The sequence below is a fragment of the Cupressus sempervirens genome, chromosome 3 (genome assembly GCF_028749045.1).
Source record: "Cupressus sempervirens isolate cs-2001-9-10 chromosome 3, ASM2874904v1, whole genome shotgun sequence".
Classification (NCBI taxonomy): Eukaryota; Viridiplantae; Streptophyta; class Pinopsida; order Cupressales; family Cupressaceae; genus Cupressus; species Cupressus sempervirens.
In genome coordinates, this window is record NC_143120.1 from 1,071,596,790 (window position 1) to 1,071,611,863 (window position 15,074).

The window sequence follows — 15,074 nt, forward strand, 5'->3', positions numbered from 1 at the left end:
AACTATGGTTTTGCAAGAAAAACTCTCTTGTTTAATTGCTAGTTTAACACAAATCAACTTTCAAACTTATTTGAATTTCTTAAAAAAAAAAAAAACTATTAAAATTACTAATTTGATTATTAAGTCAAAATGTTTTCTGCCATTAGCTTGGTCAAAGTTGATTTCCCTGTAAATTCCAGGGAATTATATTACATAAGAAGAGTGACACCGATGCTGAGCTAATTTTACTTTAACTTAAGCCAACATTGTTTGATCTCTTGCAATCGTATGCTTACAAAAACATCAGTTCAATATATAAGCCAACATTGTTTTATCTCTTGCGATCGCATTCTTACAAAAACATCAGTTCAATATATAAGCCAACATTGGTCGTGGCATCATTCATTCGTACAAAATCATCAGTTTAATAGACTGCTCACGACGAAAACTATGAACCAAACTATACAATTGATCACGTTTAACTCGTCCACCCGAAATTACTAACTACATTTGATGTGACCACTCAATGGGAGGACTAAGCACTTACATAGTTTCTTCCATTGTGTCATCGTCTTCTACTTCCTCAATTCTCAATTGCTCGAGAGCCTGAGACACACCAGATTCGACTGCATTACTTGAAGTTAATTCAGGGATTGGATTTATTAGTCCCCCATTCCTCTCCACATGAAAGGATAAACTTGGATGCCCAGGCATTTCATCTATGAATACAGTACAGTTTTCATCAATTTCTCCACTGATGAGCATTCGAGACAATTGGGTCACAACTTCCTTTTCCAGCCAGCGTCTTAAGGATCTAGCACCATAAACCTACAAAATGTAAAATAGAGATTCAGTAAACAGAAACTAAAGCTCAAGAGACATCATTGTAGTGTCATATCATAGATATCATAGGTATTCGTATTGTAGAAAAAATTAAAATTCCTGAAATTTGCAACTGATTTGCTTCTTGCTTATATTTTGTTTTGTTATATCGTTAATTAATTCAACTTGAAAGTGTAACCGATCACCGCTCCAATAACATAAATAGCTGCTGCATATCCTGAGCAAAATATTATACAAATGTAGTCTCATAGGTACCCGAATTGTATAAATATAAATCCAGCAATTTGCAACTGATTTCCTTCTTTCTTATATTTTGCTATATCGTTAATTAATAATACTTGAAAGTGTAACGGATCACCGGTCTATCTATGCTGAGCAAAATATAATAGGGCGAATTCTATAATAAATGGTTCATAAGAAATATTAAAACACAGTTTATTTCAGAAGAAATTTTATGATTAAGCATGTCTTTCAAAAAGGTCTAATGTTTCACCTATGTGAATGGAGTGTTTCATTCATTATCATAAAAAAAGTCCCTAAACCACTATTCATGGAACATAGGTCAATGATTTTGAATCAAAACTACATAATTAGATCTTGATAGCAATATCACAATTTAAGTTACTGAGAAAAATATCTCCTAGATATCAATCAAGAGGTAAAAGAGTTTTATTATAAATGGTTTGTAGAGCACAATGCTTGCTGAAGGCTTTACAAATGGGATTTCAAGTAAAGTGGGCTTAGTCTCAGAGGAAAGTCTATGATTAAACATGCTTGAATTATAGTACTAGGATGGATGACCTCACAGATCACCTAGATGCAATAAGTATCAAGTGCCTCATTCATTCTCATAAGAAATAATTTCTTATGAATCATTACTTATAAAGTATGAGTCAATGAGTTTGACTTAAAAACTACTGAATGCAATCTCACAGTGACATTAAGAGTTAAATCAGCCAAGAAAACACTGACAATCTATATTGATATCAATTCTTGTGTTTGTTTAGATTAATAAAAGGAAGCATTTTGAAAAGGCCCTGCCCCTTAAATAAAACATATTTTCATGTTTGTTGTTTGAAAGTTGAAACAAAATCGATTAGTTTACTTTTTTTCGTAAAAGAGAAAAATTGATTGTAATTTTAAATATTTTTAGATCTTCTTATTTCAGCTATATTTTAGGTTCTCTTAGCATTCCATCACTTATCTTCCAATATTTGTGCAAGCAAGTTAATATGTTTGAATCAGTATTCTTCTAGTGTGATGTCCATATATACTTTAGGACCAGAAACCTTCTAATACAGAGCTCAGATTTCTTACCCACTAAACACTTTGTAGCATAATTCTCAGTATTGATATGGAAGGGTCAATGGAGGCTACCGTTGATAAAAGGTATTTAGATAATTATACTTTTGGACCAGAACCCTTCTAATATAAGGCTCAAATTTCAGTCTGATGTTAAAATCCTTCTTACCATTGAACGGTAGATTTTGACAAGCAACGAGGCATGTAATACAAATGTATAGAAACAAGAAAAAGACTCTGAAAGTAGACATACAGGATCGTAGGCCTTCTCAAGGACAAGGTCTAAAGCTGCATCATTGACTGCCAGAGCAATTCCCCTCTCTGCAAGGCGTACAGCTACATCTTTCATCTGCAATCTAGCGACTTTCCTCAACTCCTCTTTTGTAAGAGGATCAAAAATAATTATCTCATCCAGTCTGTTTAATATCTCTGGCCTGAAGTGTTTTCTGACCTGCAATAAAGGTAAAAGATAATTCAACACCGCAACTCCTTTTTTTAGGATCACAGATATCTCCATGATAACTAGATCAGGATGACTGAGTAGAAGAAACCATAAAAAGCCATAACTCAACTACACTTACTTGTTGCATTACTCTCTTTTCAGCAACTTGCATGGATAGGCGTCCAGAGAGTCCTGCAAGCAAGTACTCTGCTCCGAGGTTTGATGTCAAGATAATGACTGTGTTAGAGAAGTTAACTGTCCAACCATGCCCATCTGTCAATCGACCATCATCAAGCATCTGAAGCAAGGTGTTGAATATAGATACATGCGCCTTCTCAACCTCATCAAATAGAACAACACTATATGGCCGTCTTCTAACTGCTTCAGTTAGTTGTCCACCTTCTTCATAACCAACATATCTGGAATCCGAATTAATGATTAAAATTCAGCTGAAATATTAGCTACTTTTAGTCAGTATATTAATATAAATAAAGAAAAATACTTGGAATAAGATCAATTTGAAAGAAGCGTGCTCCGTGATACACTATAGATACCCAGGTGGAGCCCCAATGAGCCTGGAAACTGAATGCTGCTCCGTGTATTCAGACATATCAATCCGGACTAGGAGGTTTTCATCATCAAATAGTTGTTCTGCAAGAGCCTTTGCAAGCTCTGTTTTTCCAACTCCAGTGGGTCCCAAGAATAGAAAAGATCCAGTTGGTTGCTGTGGTCTCCCGAGTCCTGCCCTTGATCTCAGCACAGCATCTGCAACTGCCTTAATCGCTTTCTCTTGCCCAACAACTCTTTTATGCAAACTCTTGGCAAGGTCTAATAGCCGCTCCTTATCATTTTGGCCAAGTCTGGTAACAGGAATGCCAGTCCATCGACTCACCACCTGCATGCATCAGTAATTTATATTAATAGCCCTGCAATTGTGCAGTAAAGGTACTGTCACTAAAATTTACTTTCAGTTTTCTTCATAGCCTACATTTACAAGTGCTAAAAGTATCAATAGAATAAGTATAAAGAATAATTCAGAACATCCACATTAGACACACCTCTGCAATTTGATCAGGTCCTACAACTTCTGTTAACATTAAATTTCCTTGAACATTAGTTTCATGTCGAGCAATTGCTATATCTATCTCTTGAAGAATCCCATATCTTAGATCGGCAACTCTTGCCAGATCCATCCTAAGCTGTGCCTCCTGGAGAGTATACAGCAATTCTTCACGCTTCTGCTTCAGCCGACGAATTCCATCTACTCTCTCTTTTTCTTTCTGGTATTTCATTTTAAGAGGGTGCAGCTTATCTCTCAAATCATTAAGTTCATTTTGAACCTGTGGAATTGGAAAAATAAGAACAGTACGTTATCCTACAGAAATCCCCTTGCATAACACAGTAATCTTCTCTTTCTATGTGTGTATACAATGCTCATGCAAGATAGCAAAACAATCTTTTTGAAAGAAAGGTAGATCTCCATACTAACCTCCACGAGCCAAGCCTTGCTTGCTGTGTCTTTCTCCTTTTCAAGAGCATGGAGCTCAATTTCTAATTGAATTCGTTTCCTTTCAAGTGCATCAATTTCTTCAGGTTGACTATCCAATTGTACTCTCACATTTGCACATGCCTCATCAATCAGATCAATTGCTTTGTCAGGAAGATTCCGGTCTGTCCAGAGTCCAAACAGGCAAACAATAATTAATCAATTTCACAAAGCCCACAAAATGCCTGCATTCTACTCAATGAAAAATTAGTGTCTCAAGCTTCATCAAACTTCTTATACTTTAAAATCAAGCAATTAATTATACACAATCATTCGATTAAAATCAAAATTCTGTCCATTTATGATCAAATCTCGTATCTAAAGAGTTGCCACACAATGCCATCTTTAACTATCACCACTTAAATCATATGAATATCTATTTGAAGAACTTACCAGTTATATAACGACTGGATAACTGGGCAGCAACCACTAACGCTCTGTCCATGATCCTCACACCATGGTGACCTTCGTATTTTTCTTTCAGACCACGCAAAATGCTTATTGTATCGGCCACACTTGGTTCAGCCACGTACACCTGCCAAAGACAGTTGATGAGATAATCTACTCACAAGGTGATCTGTGATCCTACAGTGATGCAGACCTGAAAATAAAATGCACCAATAAAATTAATCAAGGGCCAACTTTCTGAAATCGGCGCTCGAATGCAGCATCTTTCTCTACGTATTTTCGATACTCTTCTAGTGTAGTTGCTCCCACACACCTCAGATGGCCACGGGCAAGCATTGGTTTCAATAAATTAGCAGCATCCATTGAACCCTCGGCACGTCCTGGGAAAAAACCCCTTTGTCAAATTGAAGACAACCAATTATAATGATACCTATTTAGATTTAATCAAATCGAGAAAGAAAACAATTAAAAAAAACACTCAGCAGCTCCAAGAACCAAATGTATTTCATCAATAAACAGAATGACTCTTCCTTGGGATTCATCCACCTCCTTCAAAACAGATTTAAGTCTTTCTTCAAACTCACCCCTGTACTTTGTTCCAGCAACTAGGGCTCCCATATCCAATTCTATCAATCTGAATTCCAGCAAATTACTGCAACATTCCAAAGAAATTTTATGAATGTCAAAGTGCAAATTCATGAAGTCCCAAAACAACTGCAAAAACTGCAATTTAATGCCAGTCCCTGCCCTAATACTTCTTAAATAGTCCCAAGTCCATCAAAATTTTATTATATGTTAGCTTACAAAGGCAAAACTAATTTACAAGGACACGTGCCATCTTTAACCAGAATGCACAAGAAATCATGCTGACCAGATATCTAGAGCTTAGAATAGTTTGTGCAAGTTGCTTCAGTGTTATTAATTTCTGCTTGTAGTAATATATAAGGGGGCACAGTGTTGCATCATTTGAACTGTCAATTGCTAATTTAGAAAGAGGTGTGCCATGTAGAACAAGGTAACGTATAGATTGCAACCAAAGGAAAAATCGAATGTAAAGTTTGAACAATAATATGACTGACATAAAAAGGATTACAAAAGCGTTCTGCAAGTACTAACCTATGCTTACTACTATCTATCCTACAGGGAGCCCTAGGGTATATATAATTTTTTTCAAAAAGACTGGCATAAACTTCAAATGTTCCTCTCTTATCAAGCTTTTTCTTTACTTTAGAATTGCTAAGAATAAGAACCTGTTTAGCAGAAAACAACTTGCCTTGGCACATCTCCTCTAACAATCCTTTGAGCCAGTCCCTCCACCACAGCAGTCTTTCCAACACCAGCCTCTCCAATTAGCACTGGATTGTTCTTCGTCCTCCGACACAGAATTCTGATGATTCTCTTGGTCTCTTCATCTCTGCCAATAACTGGGTCAAGCTTACCAGCTAGTTCCACCAGGTCGCGCCCATAGATCTTCAGAGCCTGGAAGTCTGTATGACCAAAGGTAGTCTCCAACTTCTTTCCCTCTACCCTCAGCTTCTCAATTTCAGATTTAACACCCGAAGCACTCACGCCCGCTTCTTCAAAGCTGTCTACAATCTGTGAATCCTCCAATAATCCTAGTATAAGATGATCTACAGCCAAATGAGAATCTCCTTTCTTCTTTTGTCTCGATTGTGCGCGCCTGATGCATTTGATTAAAGCAGTGCTGGGGGGATTTTCTTGTGGAGCAGGGTTTTGAGATGGCAATTTTTTCAGAAACCTGCGCATGACGCTGCCAACGATTTCCACTGATTGATCTCCGATAGCAGCGCACAAAATCGCTTGTTTAAGTAGCCCAGAAGCATCCTCTATAAGAGCAACGGCCAAGTGAATGGGATTGAATTGTGCATGACCAGATTCTCGCGCAAGCTGTAAACCTAATGCTAGAGCTTCGTTAGTCTTTTTTGTAAACTTTTCCTGATTCATTTTCGCTTTAGACACTACTCCTCTGTTCTTTGTTCTCCTACAAACAGCAATTGTTAAACTCAGAATTCAGGACACCTTTATTTCTTGCAATCCATAATTATCTCAGAATACTTTAAGATAGAGAACTAGAACATAATGCCGGCAGATGTGAAATATTTTTACAAAATGCAAGCTGAAAACTGCTAGACATTCTACATGCATCTGAGGGATTTGAAGTTTCCACCATGATTGTAACAGGAATGCCGAGAAGATTTACACATTTGTTTTACAAAAGTACCCAGAATTTGTTTGGGATGTAAACACTTTGCTTCAACAAAATTTTCTCAGACAAACTCTCCGGTTTCTATTTTCTTCAACAATTCATACAATGTGCTGAAATAAATCGAAAACGAAGAGAAGGGTAAATATTCCATAGAAGAATGAGGGAAGAAAAGAAGAATAAAGTGAAAGGCAACAAACGTTCCTTCCTCTGTAATACTTCGCTTGCTATCGAAGACAGAATTGCCGCGAAAACAGAAATTCGGTAGATGTTATATATATATATTTTTTTCCGAAAATAGAGGGATAAAAAATTATTAAAATGGAAAGGATTACAACAAGGAGCTCTGTTCTAAGTAACAAGTTCATCAAATTCTTTTAACAATTTAAGGAGAAGCTCTGCCTATCCATAATATTCCAGCGTGATGAAACATGACCAGAAGCTTATTTGGCCAAACAATCAGCAGCTCCGTTCCATTCGCGAGGAATGTAAGTAAACCTAATGAACTCAAGAGAGGTACAAAAGAGAAGAGTCCGATTAACAATAGTAGCCAGCTGCCAACTAACATCGTCACACTCTTGCAAGGCAAGCAAGTTCACCACCACTGGGTAGTCAGATTCACATATAATCTTGCACCATCCCCGCAAATAGCATTGTTCCACATCATATAAACAAATAATATAAGTGGAGAATTTTAAAAGTTGTGTTAAGTGCTGACATAAAGATAAAGGGAAGTTGTATAGTGGGATAATTTTAAAGATCAACGAAATGGAAGTTGAATTACGGGACATATAAGATGGGGGATAAAAAGAAGTGCAATATTTCATTAAATTGTTTAGTCGATATTTTTTCCAAAATGTTGAGGGGTTGAATTGAGTAGGATGATTTAATCATATTTATGGTATAGGACAATTTTAAAAGTTAGTTTAGCAATTTTTTTTTCCCAATATGGTGAAGTTCTAATTTTGATAGATATTGCAACATTGAAAAGCATTGCATAGTTGTTTAGGAAACACCTTTATTATCAAAGCTAATGTTCATTTTTTTAAAATATAGTCTAATGCCAATAGTAATAAGTAGGGTGTTTTGGGTGTGGTATGATGATGATTAATTCACATAAATATAGAAAGTTGTTCAGGCGAATATCTTTTTCAAATATAGTGAAAGTTTCAATTTTGATGGATAGTCCAACATCAAGGGTAATAATGATAATATTTTGGGTGTGACATGGTACATGTCTATTGGACACACTTTAAATATGTTTGCATCATTTTTAAATATCTACATTTTACCAAAAATCTATTTGTTGGGGAGGTGGGTGTTCATTTGAAAGCTGAAGAGAACAAGGATGTATATCATTTGAAATGGTGAATTGTGTATTGATGCTAAAGAAGTCAAAATGAGGACATAATAATGTTAATTAGTTTTTGATAGTATTTGGAATCTATAACTTGTTAGAAGCACACAAAAATGTAGGACACGATAGGTTTTCATGTAGACACTACTACACTGAGGCCATTTTTCGACCATTATTGGTCAAAATTTCGACCTACATTTCGACCAAACTTCGACCAACGCATTGGTCGAAAGTTTGACCAACATTTTGGTTGGTCGAAATTTTGACCAATACGTTGGTCGAAATTTTGACCAATACGTTGGTCGAAAAACCTCTATAACCACAGTGCAAGTTTTGCCTAGGATTGGTCAAAATTTTGACCATTGAAGATTTCCATTTTGACCAATATAAGTAGAAATTTTGACCAACGATGGTAGAAAGTTGAAATGTCCCTTTCTCTGATTTTATATGTTATTTCACGCCTCTAATCAGATTTTCAAGATCAAACAACTAATATCACAAAGATCCACCAAATTTCTCAAGAAACCCCAAATCGGGTATGCTAGAAATAGTGCCAAAAGCTTCACAGCTTCACCTATTATTAATAAATCTGAAAGTAGACATTTTTACAGAAATTTGAGCAGCATAATAGCCTATAAAATGACATTTCCATATCTGTATAACATGCACACAATAGCTCCCAAACGGAGGACAAAAATAATGCTCATCGGACTCCTGAAAATAGCACAATATAGCCCAAAATCACCACAAAAACTTAATAATCTATCACTATCACAGAAGTATAATCATATCCAAATACATATATTTAGCTGTATTTTAATATTTAAAAATTTGATATACAACAACAACCCAAACTGATATGAAATACTCAACTGGAAACACCAAACTCTTACAAAATATACACCCGAAAACCCACAAATCTACACTGTTCAGCACAAAGGCAAACTCTGCATGAGCATGCACATGTAATGGCTTCAAACTCCCGTCCTTAGCCTTCCTGGAAACCTGCAAACTCCCGTTCTTGGGTCTCCCTAGAAACCTGCAAACTCCCGTTCTTAGGTCTCCTTCTCCACAGGTTTGGCAGCCTCTGAAGAATAACAAAGAAATGAGCAAAAATCAAGTTCTGGAATCAACCCAAAATGCCTCCAAACCCCTTAAAAGAGGGCATAACCCTAACTCACGTCCAAGAGGGGTTAATAAAACATATTTTAATAATAATTTTTATTTATTAGCCCATTAGCTTCCAAAGATTATCCCCTTTTTCCGAAACTTCACCTTTTTGGGCCTGCCTGCCTTAGAAAAGATTATTAATTATTTGAAAAGGGGACATGACAAGTCCTCCCCGTCCAAATATTGCTTGTCCTCAAGCAATGGCTGAATAATAAACCAATCAATCCACCTGGATCCCAAATGTAGTCATGAACTATACTATTGTCAATTAACACAAGCTCCTGCAATATCCTCTGCAATATAACCAAGAGGAATCCATAATCAAACTGACAATTACTGCTCAACCAAACTCCAAAGTCACAACTTCCATAGTCAGAAACCCATGAGACACAAACTCTTAGAACATCAAAACCCAAGTAAAGTGGACAAATCAAACTACCAACACAGTAAATACCATCAACGCATTCCACTGGCCTATACAGAATGTACAATCCAACTCTGCAACAATGGTGAATGCTCCCGAATGAAACTGTACCAAGTATGGAGAATCCACACACTATACAACTCTTGCAGTCAACACAACTCTGTAGATTACTGACCACTATCTCATAACCATAACTCTCATGCACCCCTGATGGTGAAAAGCCATCACAAGATAAACAACAAGAATTGGAACCCAAACCAAATTTTCCTGCCATCAACTCCTCGACACAAGGATCAAATGCTAACTGATGTACATACCTTGCAATATAATGTTGATAAAAAAAACCAACCTCAGTCAACAGCTCACCATGAACAAGTGATACAACCCACTATGACTGATCACCAGCTAAGTTAGGAGATGTCATAGCCAAAGGAGTAGAATCAATAACAACACCCACTGAAGCATCAGTTCGAAACTCCTACTCTAAGTCATGTATTATCAAGCTGTCAACTGCAAAACCTATCGCCATGTCATGCCCATCACAACTCTCATCCTGAGGCGTTAAACTATCCCATAACTGATGATAAGCACTAGGAACCAAAGTACATCTCTGTATCATCATCTCATCAACATGGTCATCAAAGGTAAATTGATGAACATACCTCACAATGTAATGCTGATAGAATGCGCCAATCTCAGTCAGTGGCTCAGACTGCAATCTAGATGTAACTAACTGCAATCGATTACTAACCAAGTTGGAACTGACTACTACCTCTAAAGACATCGCCAAGGGAGTAGTATTACTAGCAGGAACCATGCCAACTATTAGCTCACCAACATCACACATGGTCTTTGATACAACATCTCTAATCTTCGTGCCATTAGTGCTAGAGGTCACCACCATGTCAGGCATACCACAACAATCTGCTGCAGCACCCAACTCAACTAAACCTGACTCTAGTGGGGATGAACCCGATATGCCAATGTTAGTATCAAGGATGGATGCATCCCCATCTCCACTATCTTTGACAATCTAGACCATGGACATCCTTGGATCATCAGACACCACAGCTTGTGACTGTATAGAATCTAGTAAAGACTATAGTTGCTCTAACTCCATGGTCACCTTAGCCAAATGAAACTGTGACTCCTTGAAAGCCAGCTGTGTACTCTCAAGAATCTCAGAAGTCACCTCAAGCTGCTTAGTAAGCTCACTCACCTCATCTTCCTTGGCCAACAATGCACCATATGATGTACTGCCCCACTCCATAAGATAATCTCTGTCGGCTACCAACTGTATATAATCCTATCTCAAAATCTGGATAGCCTCCCATAAAGAGTGGAACTCTGTCAAGGAAAGATAACTGCCTCCCTTCTCATCACTAGTAGGAGAACTCCATCCATAAACTGCTAACAATTGACGAGCAGCATCAAAATGTTGGCAAGCGATAGTAATGTCTCGCTCACTAACTCTCAACTGATTAGACACATGATGGCACTAGCTTGACTGTCTCCTACAAACCTCCTCTAATGCACTATCTAAAGCAGTATCCTCAAACTTACTAGTCTCTAGATTATTACCATCCATATCCTGTGAATCAACTCTAAAGCTCATATCAACAAATGGAGTATCAAAAACTGTAGCACTGCTGTCCAACTCCTTTGTACCCAAAGAAACTAAGTCTTCAAAACTGCCCACTGCATTCTCCTGGATGTCATCAATGCCAATATGATCCTAGGACTCATCTGTACACACTGCCAAATATGAAATATCATCAACACATTCCAGCAAGTATGGTCGACTGGATATATGAACAAATCCCAACACTGGTGTATAAAAACTAATACCAACATCGGACAAGCTGCTAGCACAAGAAAAGACAACACCGTGCAATCTACTAATCAAATCCATGATAGCACCCAAACAAACACTGCTACCAAAAAGTGTTAAAGATCTCCTGTCAACTGAATCCCAAATGCCAATATAACAATCTCGAGTCCATATCTGTAAACTAGAATCAGCTGGTAACTCAAGAAAAATCCTCACTTGAGTTATATGACCAATACCAACTAACTCCACATACCTGTCATGATGATATAATGAAGTCACAATACTGTCTTCACTCACCTTCAGCTGGCGGGATAAATCATGTGAAGTACTACTAGCCTCAACCTCATGTGACAAAGCATGTAACTGTGCTTGGTACTCTCTCTCAGAAAAGTCATGAATGCTCAATGTCTGCTCATCTCTACCAGGTATCTCACCATCATGCACAACAACATCCTCATAATCATCATCCTTGAGGTCAAATCTATCTATCACTCTTTGACTAAAATCATCAAATGTAGTTACTTGATCATGACCTTGAGTAGTCATTCCATGATACCACCAATCATACGCTGCATCTTCCAAGTGTAGACTTGCAATTTGAACAGCATCACTCTCCTTCATGGGGTTAAGTGTGAAGAAGGTTTGTAATTTTTGTAGCCATGCTCTAGCTGAAATTTTTATTTGTTCCATCAAAAGTAGGTGCGATAAACTTGCTTATTTTATTTTTGAGCTCTCTTCCACTTATGTCATGCTCCCTTCTGTACTCTTTCTTGGGCATCAAAGTGTCCATCATATCCACATATTCTCTAAAAGGAACTAAACTACAAAAGTCATCATCTAAACCATTGTAAGTAGCTCTTAATGCAATCAAGTTACCTGTAACCTCTTCCATGGGATTAAGGGCTGGATTTGGCACTGGTGGCTCATCTGCATGCAGAAAAATAGTTTTTGTTGATTGAGAGGGTGTGAGTTTCAGATTTCTTGACTCCTCTGAAGTGCTCCCTTTCTCATTAATAGATGCAACTCCTTGCAATTTTTCTGTCAATATTCGCAAAGCCTCTCTAGTTTCTGCCAAACTATCCACTGTTTGCTTCTGAGTATTTTGGATGTCTTGGAAGAATTTCTTTGCCATCTCATCTAGATTAGCCATACTTTTTCCTTCCTTGGATTTTATACTCTTACTTTCAACTAGAGGTTTGCTCAAAATTTCTTTATTCTTTTCTCGCTGTAAATATCTCTTTTCTCTTTCACTTAGTTGCATGCAACCATAAATTTTGACATGAAGCTAATTAGAAGCAACATGCAACCACCAAATTCACCAAGAACTACATGCAAATGATTAGAAATAGAATGCAACCATAAATTTTGACATCCAACTGATTGGAAGCAACATGCAACCATAAATTTTGACATGCAAGATTTGGGTAGTTATTAGAATTGACATGCAAGATCTGGGTAGTTGTCAAAACTAACATGCAAGATCTAGGTAGTTGTCAAAACTGACATGCAAGATTTGGGTAGTTGTCCAAACTGCCATGCAAGATCTGGGTAGTTGTCAAAACTGACATGCAAGATTTGGGTAGTTGTCAAAACTAACATGCAAACTTCTACAAACCCTTAGGCTGGCAAGATCATGGCTCTGATACCACTGAAATGTCCCTTTCTCTGATTTTATATATTATTTCATGCCTCTAATTAGATTTTCAAGATCAAACAATTAATATCACAAAGATCCACCAAATTTCTCAAGAAACCCCAAATTGGGTATGCCAGAAATAGTGCCAAAAGCTTCATAGCTTCACCTATTATTAATAAATTTGAAAGTAGACATTTTTACAGAAATTTGAGCAGCATAACAACCTATAAAATGACATTTCCAGATCTGTATAACATGCACACAATAGCTCCCAAATGGAGGACAAAAATAATGCTCATCAAGCTTCCGAAAATAGCACAATATAGCCCAAAATCACCACAAAAACTTTATAATCTATCACAGAAGTATAATCATATCCAAATACATATATTTAGCTGTATTTTAATATTTAAAAGTCTAATATATAGCATCAACCCAAACTGATATGAAATACTCAACTGGAAACACCAAACTCTTACAAAATATACACCCGAAAACCTAGAAATCTGCACTGTTTAGCACAGAGGCAAACTCTGCATGAGCATGCACATGGAATGGCTTCAAACTTCCATCCTTAGCCTTCCTGGAAACCTACAAACTTCCATTCTTGGGTCATTCTTGGGTCTCTTCCATAGGTTTGGTAGCCTCTGAAGAATAACAAAGAAATGAGCAAAAATCAAGTTCTGGAATCAGCCCAAAATGCCTCCAAACCCCTTAAAAGAGGGCATAACCCTAACTCACATCCAAGAGGGGTTAATAAAACATATTTTAATAATAATTTTCATTTATTAGCCCATTAGCTTCCAAAGATTATCCCCTTTTTCCGAAACTTCACCTTTTTGGGCCTGCCTGCCTTAGAAAAGATTATTAATTATTTGAAAAGGGGACATGACAAAAGTATTGGCCATGAAAGCTGGAAAGTTTGACCAATGAAGGTAGAAATTTGACCAATATAGGTAGAAATTTTGACCAATAAAGGTCAAAAATTTTAACCAACAAAGATGGAAATGTTGACCAAGAAAGGTAGAAATTTTGACCAATGATGGTCAAAAAGTTTGACCAATGAAGGTGGATAATGTTGACCAATAAAGGTAGAAATTTTGACCAATGATGGTCGAAAAGTTTGACCATTGAAGGTAGGAAATATTGACCAAGAAGGTAGAACTTTTGACCAATGAAGGTCGACAATTTTGACAGCTGAAGGTAGAAATTTTGACCAATAAAGGTAGAAATTTCTACGAACGCTTGGGTGTAATTTTTTTTTCAAGCATTCTATAAAACAGTTCACATGCTTTCCCTATGATATGACATTTTGCATGCATCCTGCAGTGTCTCATCCGGCTGATGATGGATTACAGAGAGTGATCTAAAACGATGACGCTAAAAAGCATCACAATCAAATCCAAAATGAACTTGCATTACAAATGGATTGTGGAAATCTGATATTGTTGATTTTGCATGCATGTCTACCAGGACAATCACAATATCAGCCGGATGAGACATTGCAGGATTTGATTGTTATGTTTTTTAGCGTCATCGTTTCAGATCACTCTCCGTAATCCATCATCAGCCGGATGAGACACTGCAGGATGCATGCAAAATGTCATATCATACAAAAGGCATGTGAACTATTTTATAGAATGCTTGAAAAATATCAACAATAACTAATCAAATTGTCGTAATCACTGACAGTAACTAATATGCTTCTTCATTAATATGCTCGATACAATAACCAAACTTGGCAACTATGCACAACAACTTATACGCTAAAAGGAAATCATTTAGGAGATACAAAATTTGAACAACCATATGTTAAGATTCTAAAATAAAACATCACTTGCCTGAGTCTGATAGTTGAGATTAAGTTCGTCATCCTCCCTGTAGTATGTTTTGATGGCCTGCACATCCACAA

The 15,074-nt window shown here is 36.9% G+C and overlaps 1 protein-coding gene across 3 annotated transcripts; it reads right to left on the minus strand.

Moving 5' to 3' along the window:
* Positions 1-268: 268 nt before the first annotated feature.
* On the minus strand, positions 269-6,993 carry LOC149570457 (chaperone protein ClpB1-like). Of its 3 annotated transcripts, XM_089823106.1 has the most exons (11): positions 6,709-6,992; positions 5,794-6,522; positions 5,105-5,172; positions 4,755-4,900; positions 4,506-4,647; positions 4,056-4,237; positions 3,625-3,906; positions 3,121-3,461; positions 2,706-2,985; positions 2,378-2,575; positions 269-807 (listed from the first exon to the last, which is right to left on the minus strand). In XM_089823106.1, exons 2-11 carry the CDS (start codon positions 6,483-6,485, stop codon positions 523-525), a joined length of 2,616 nt encoding a protein of 871 aa, XP_089679232.1. In that variant the 5' UTR covers positions 6,486-6,522; positions 6,709-6,992; the 3' UTR covers positions 269-522. The 3 variants fall into 3 exon arrangements, with proteins under 3 accessions (XP_089679232.1, XP_089679231.1, XP_089679233.1); XM_089823105.1 differs by having other exon boundaries at positions 5,794-6,993; XM_089823107.1 differs by lacking the exon at positions 6,709-6,992 and having other exon boundaries at positions 4,755-4,914; positions 4,999-5,172; positions 5,794-6,551.
* Positions 6,994-15,074: the final 8,081 nt, after the last annotated feature.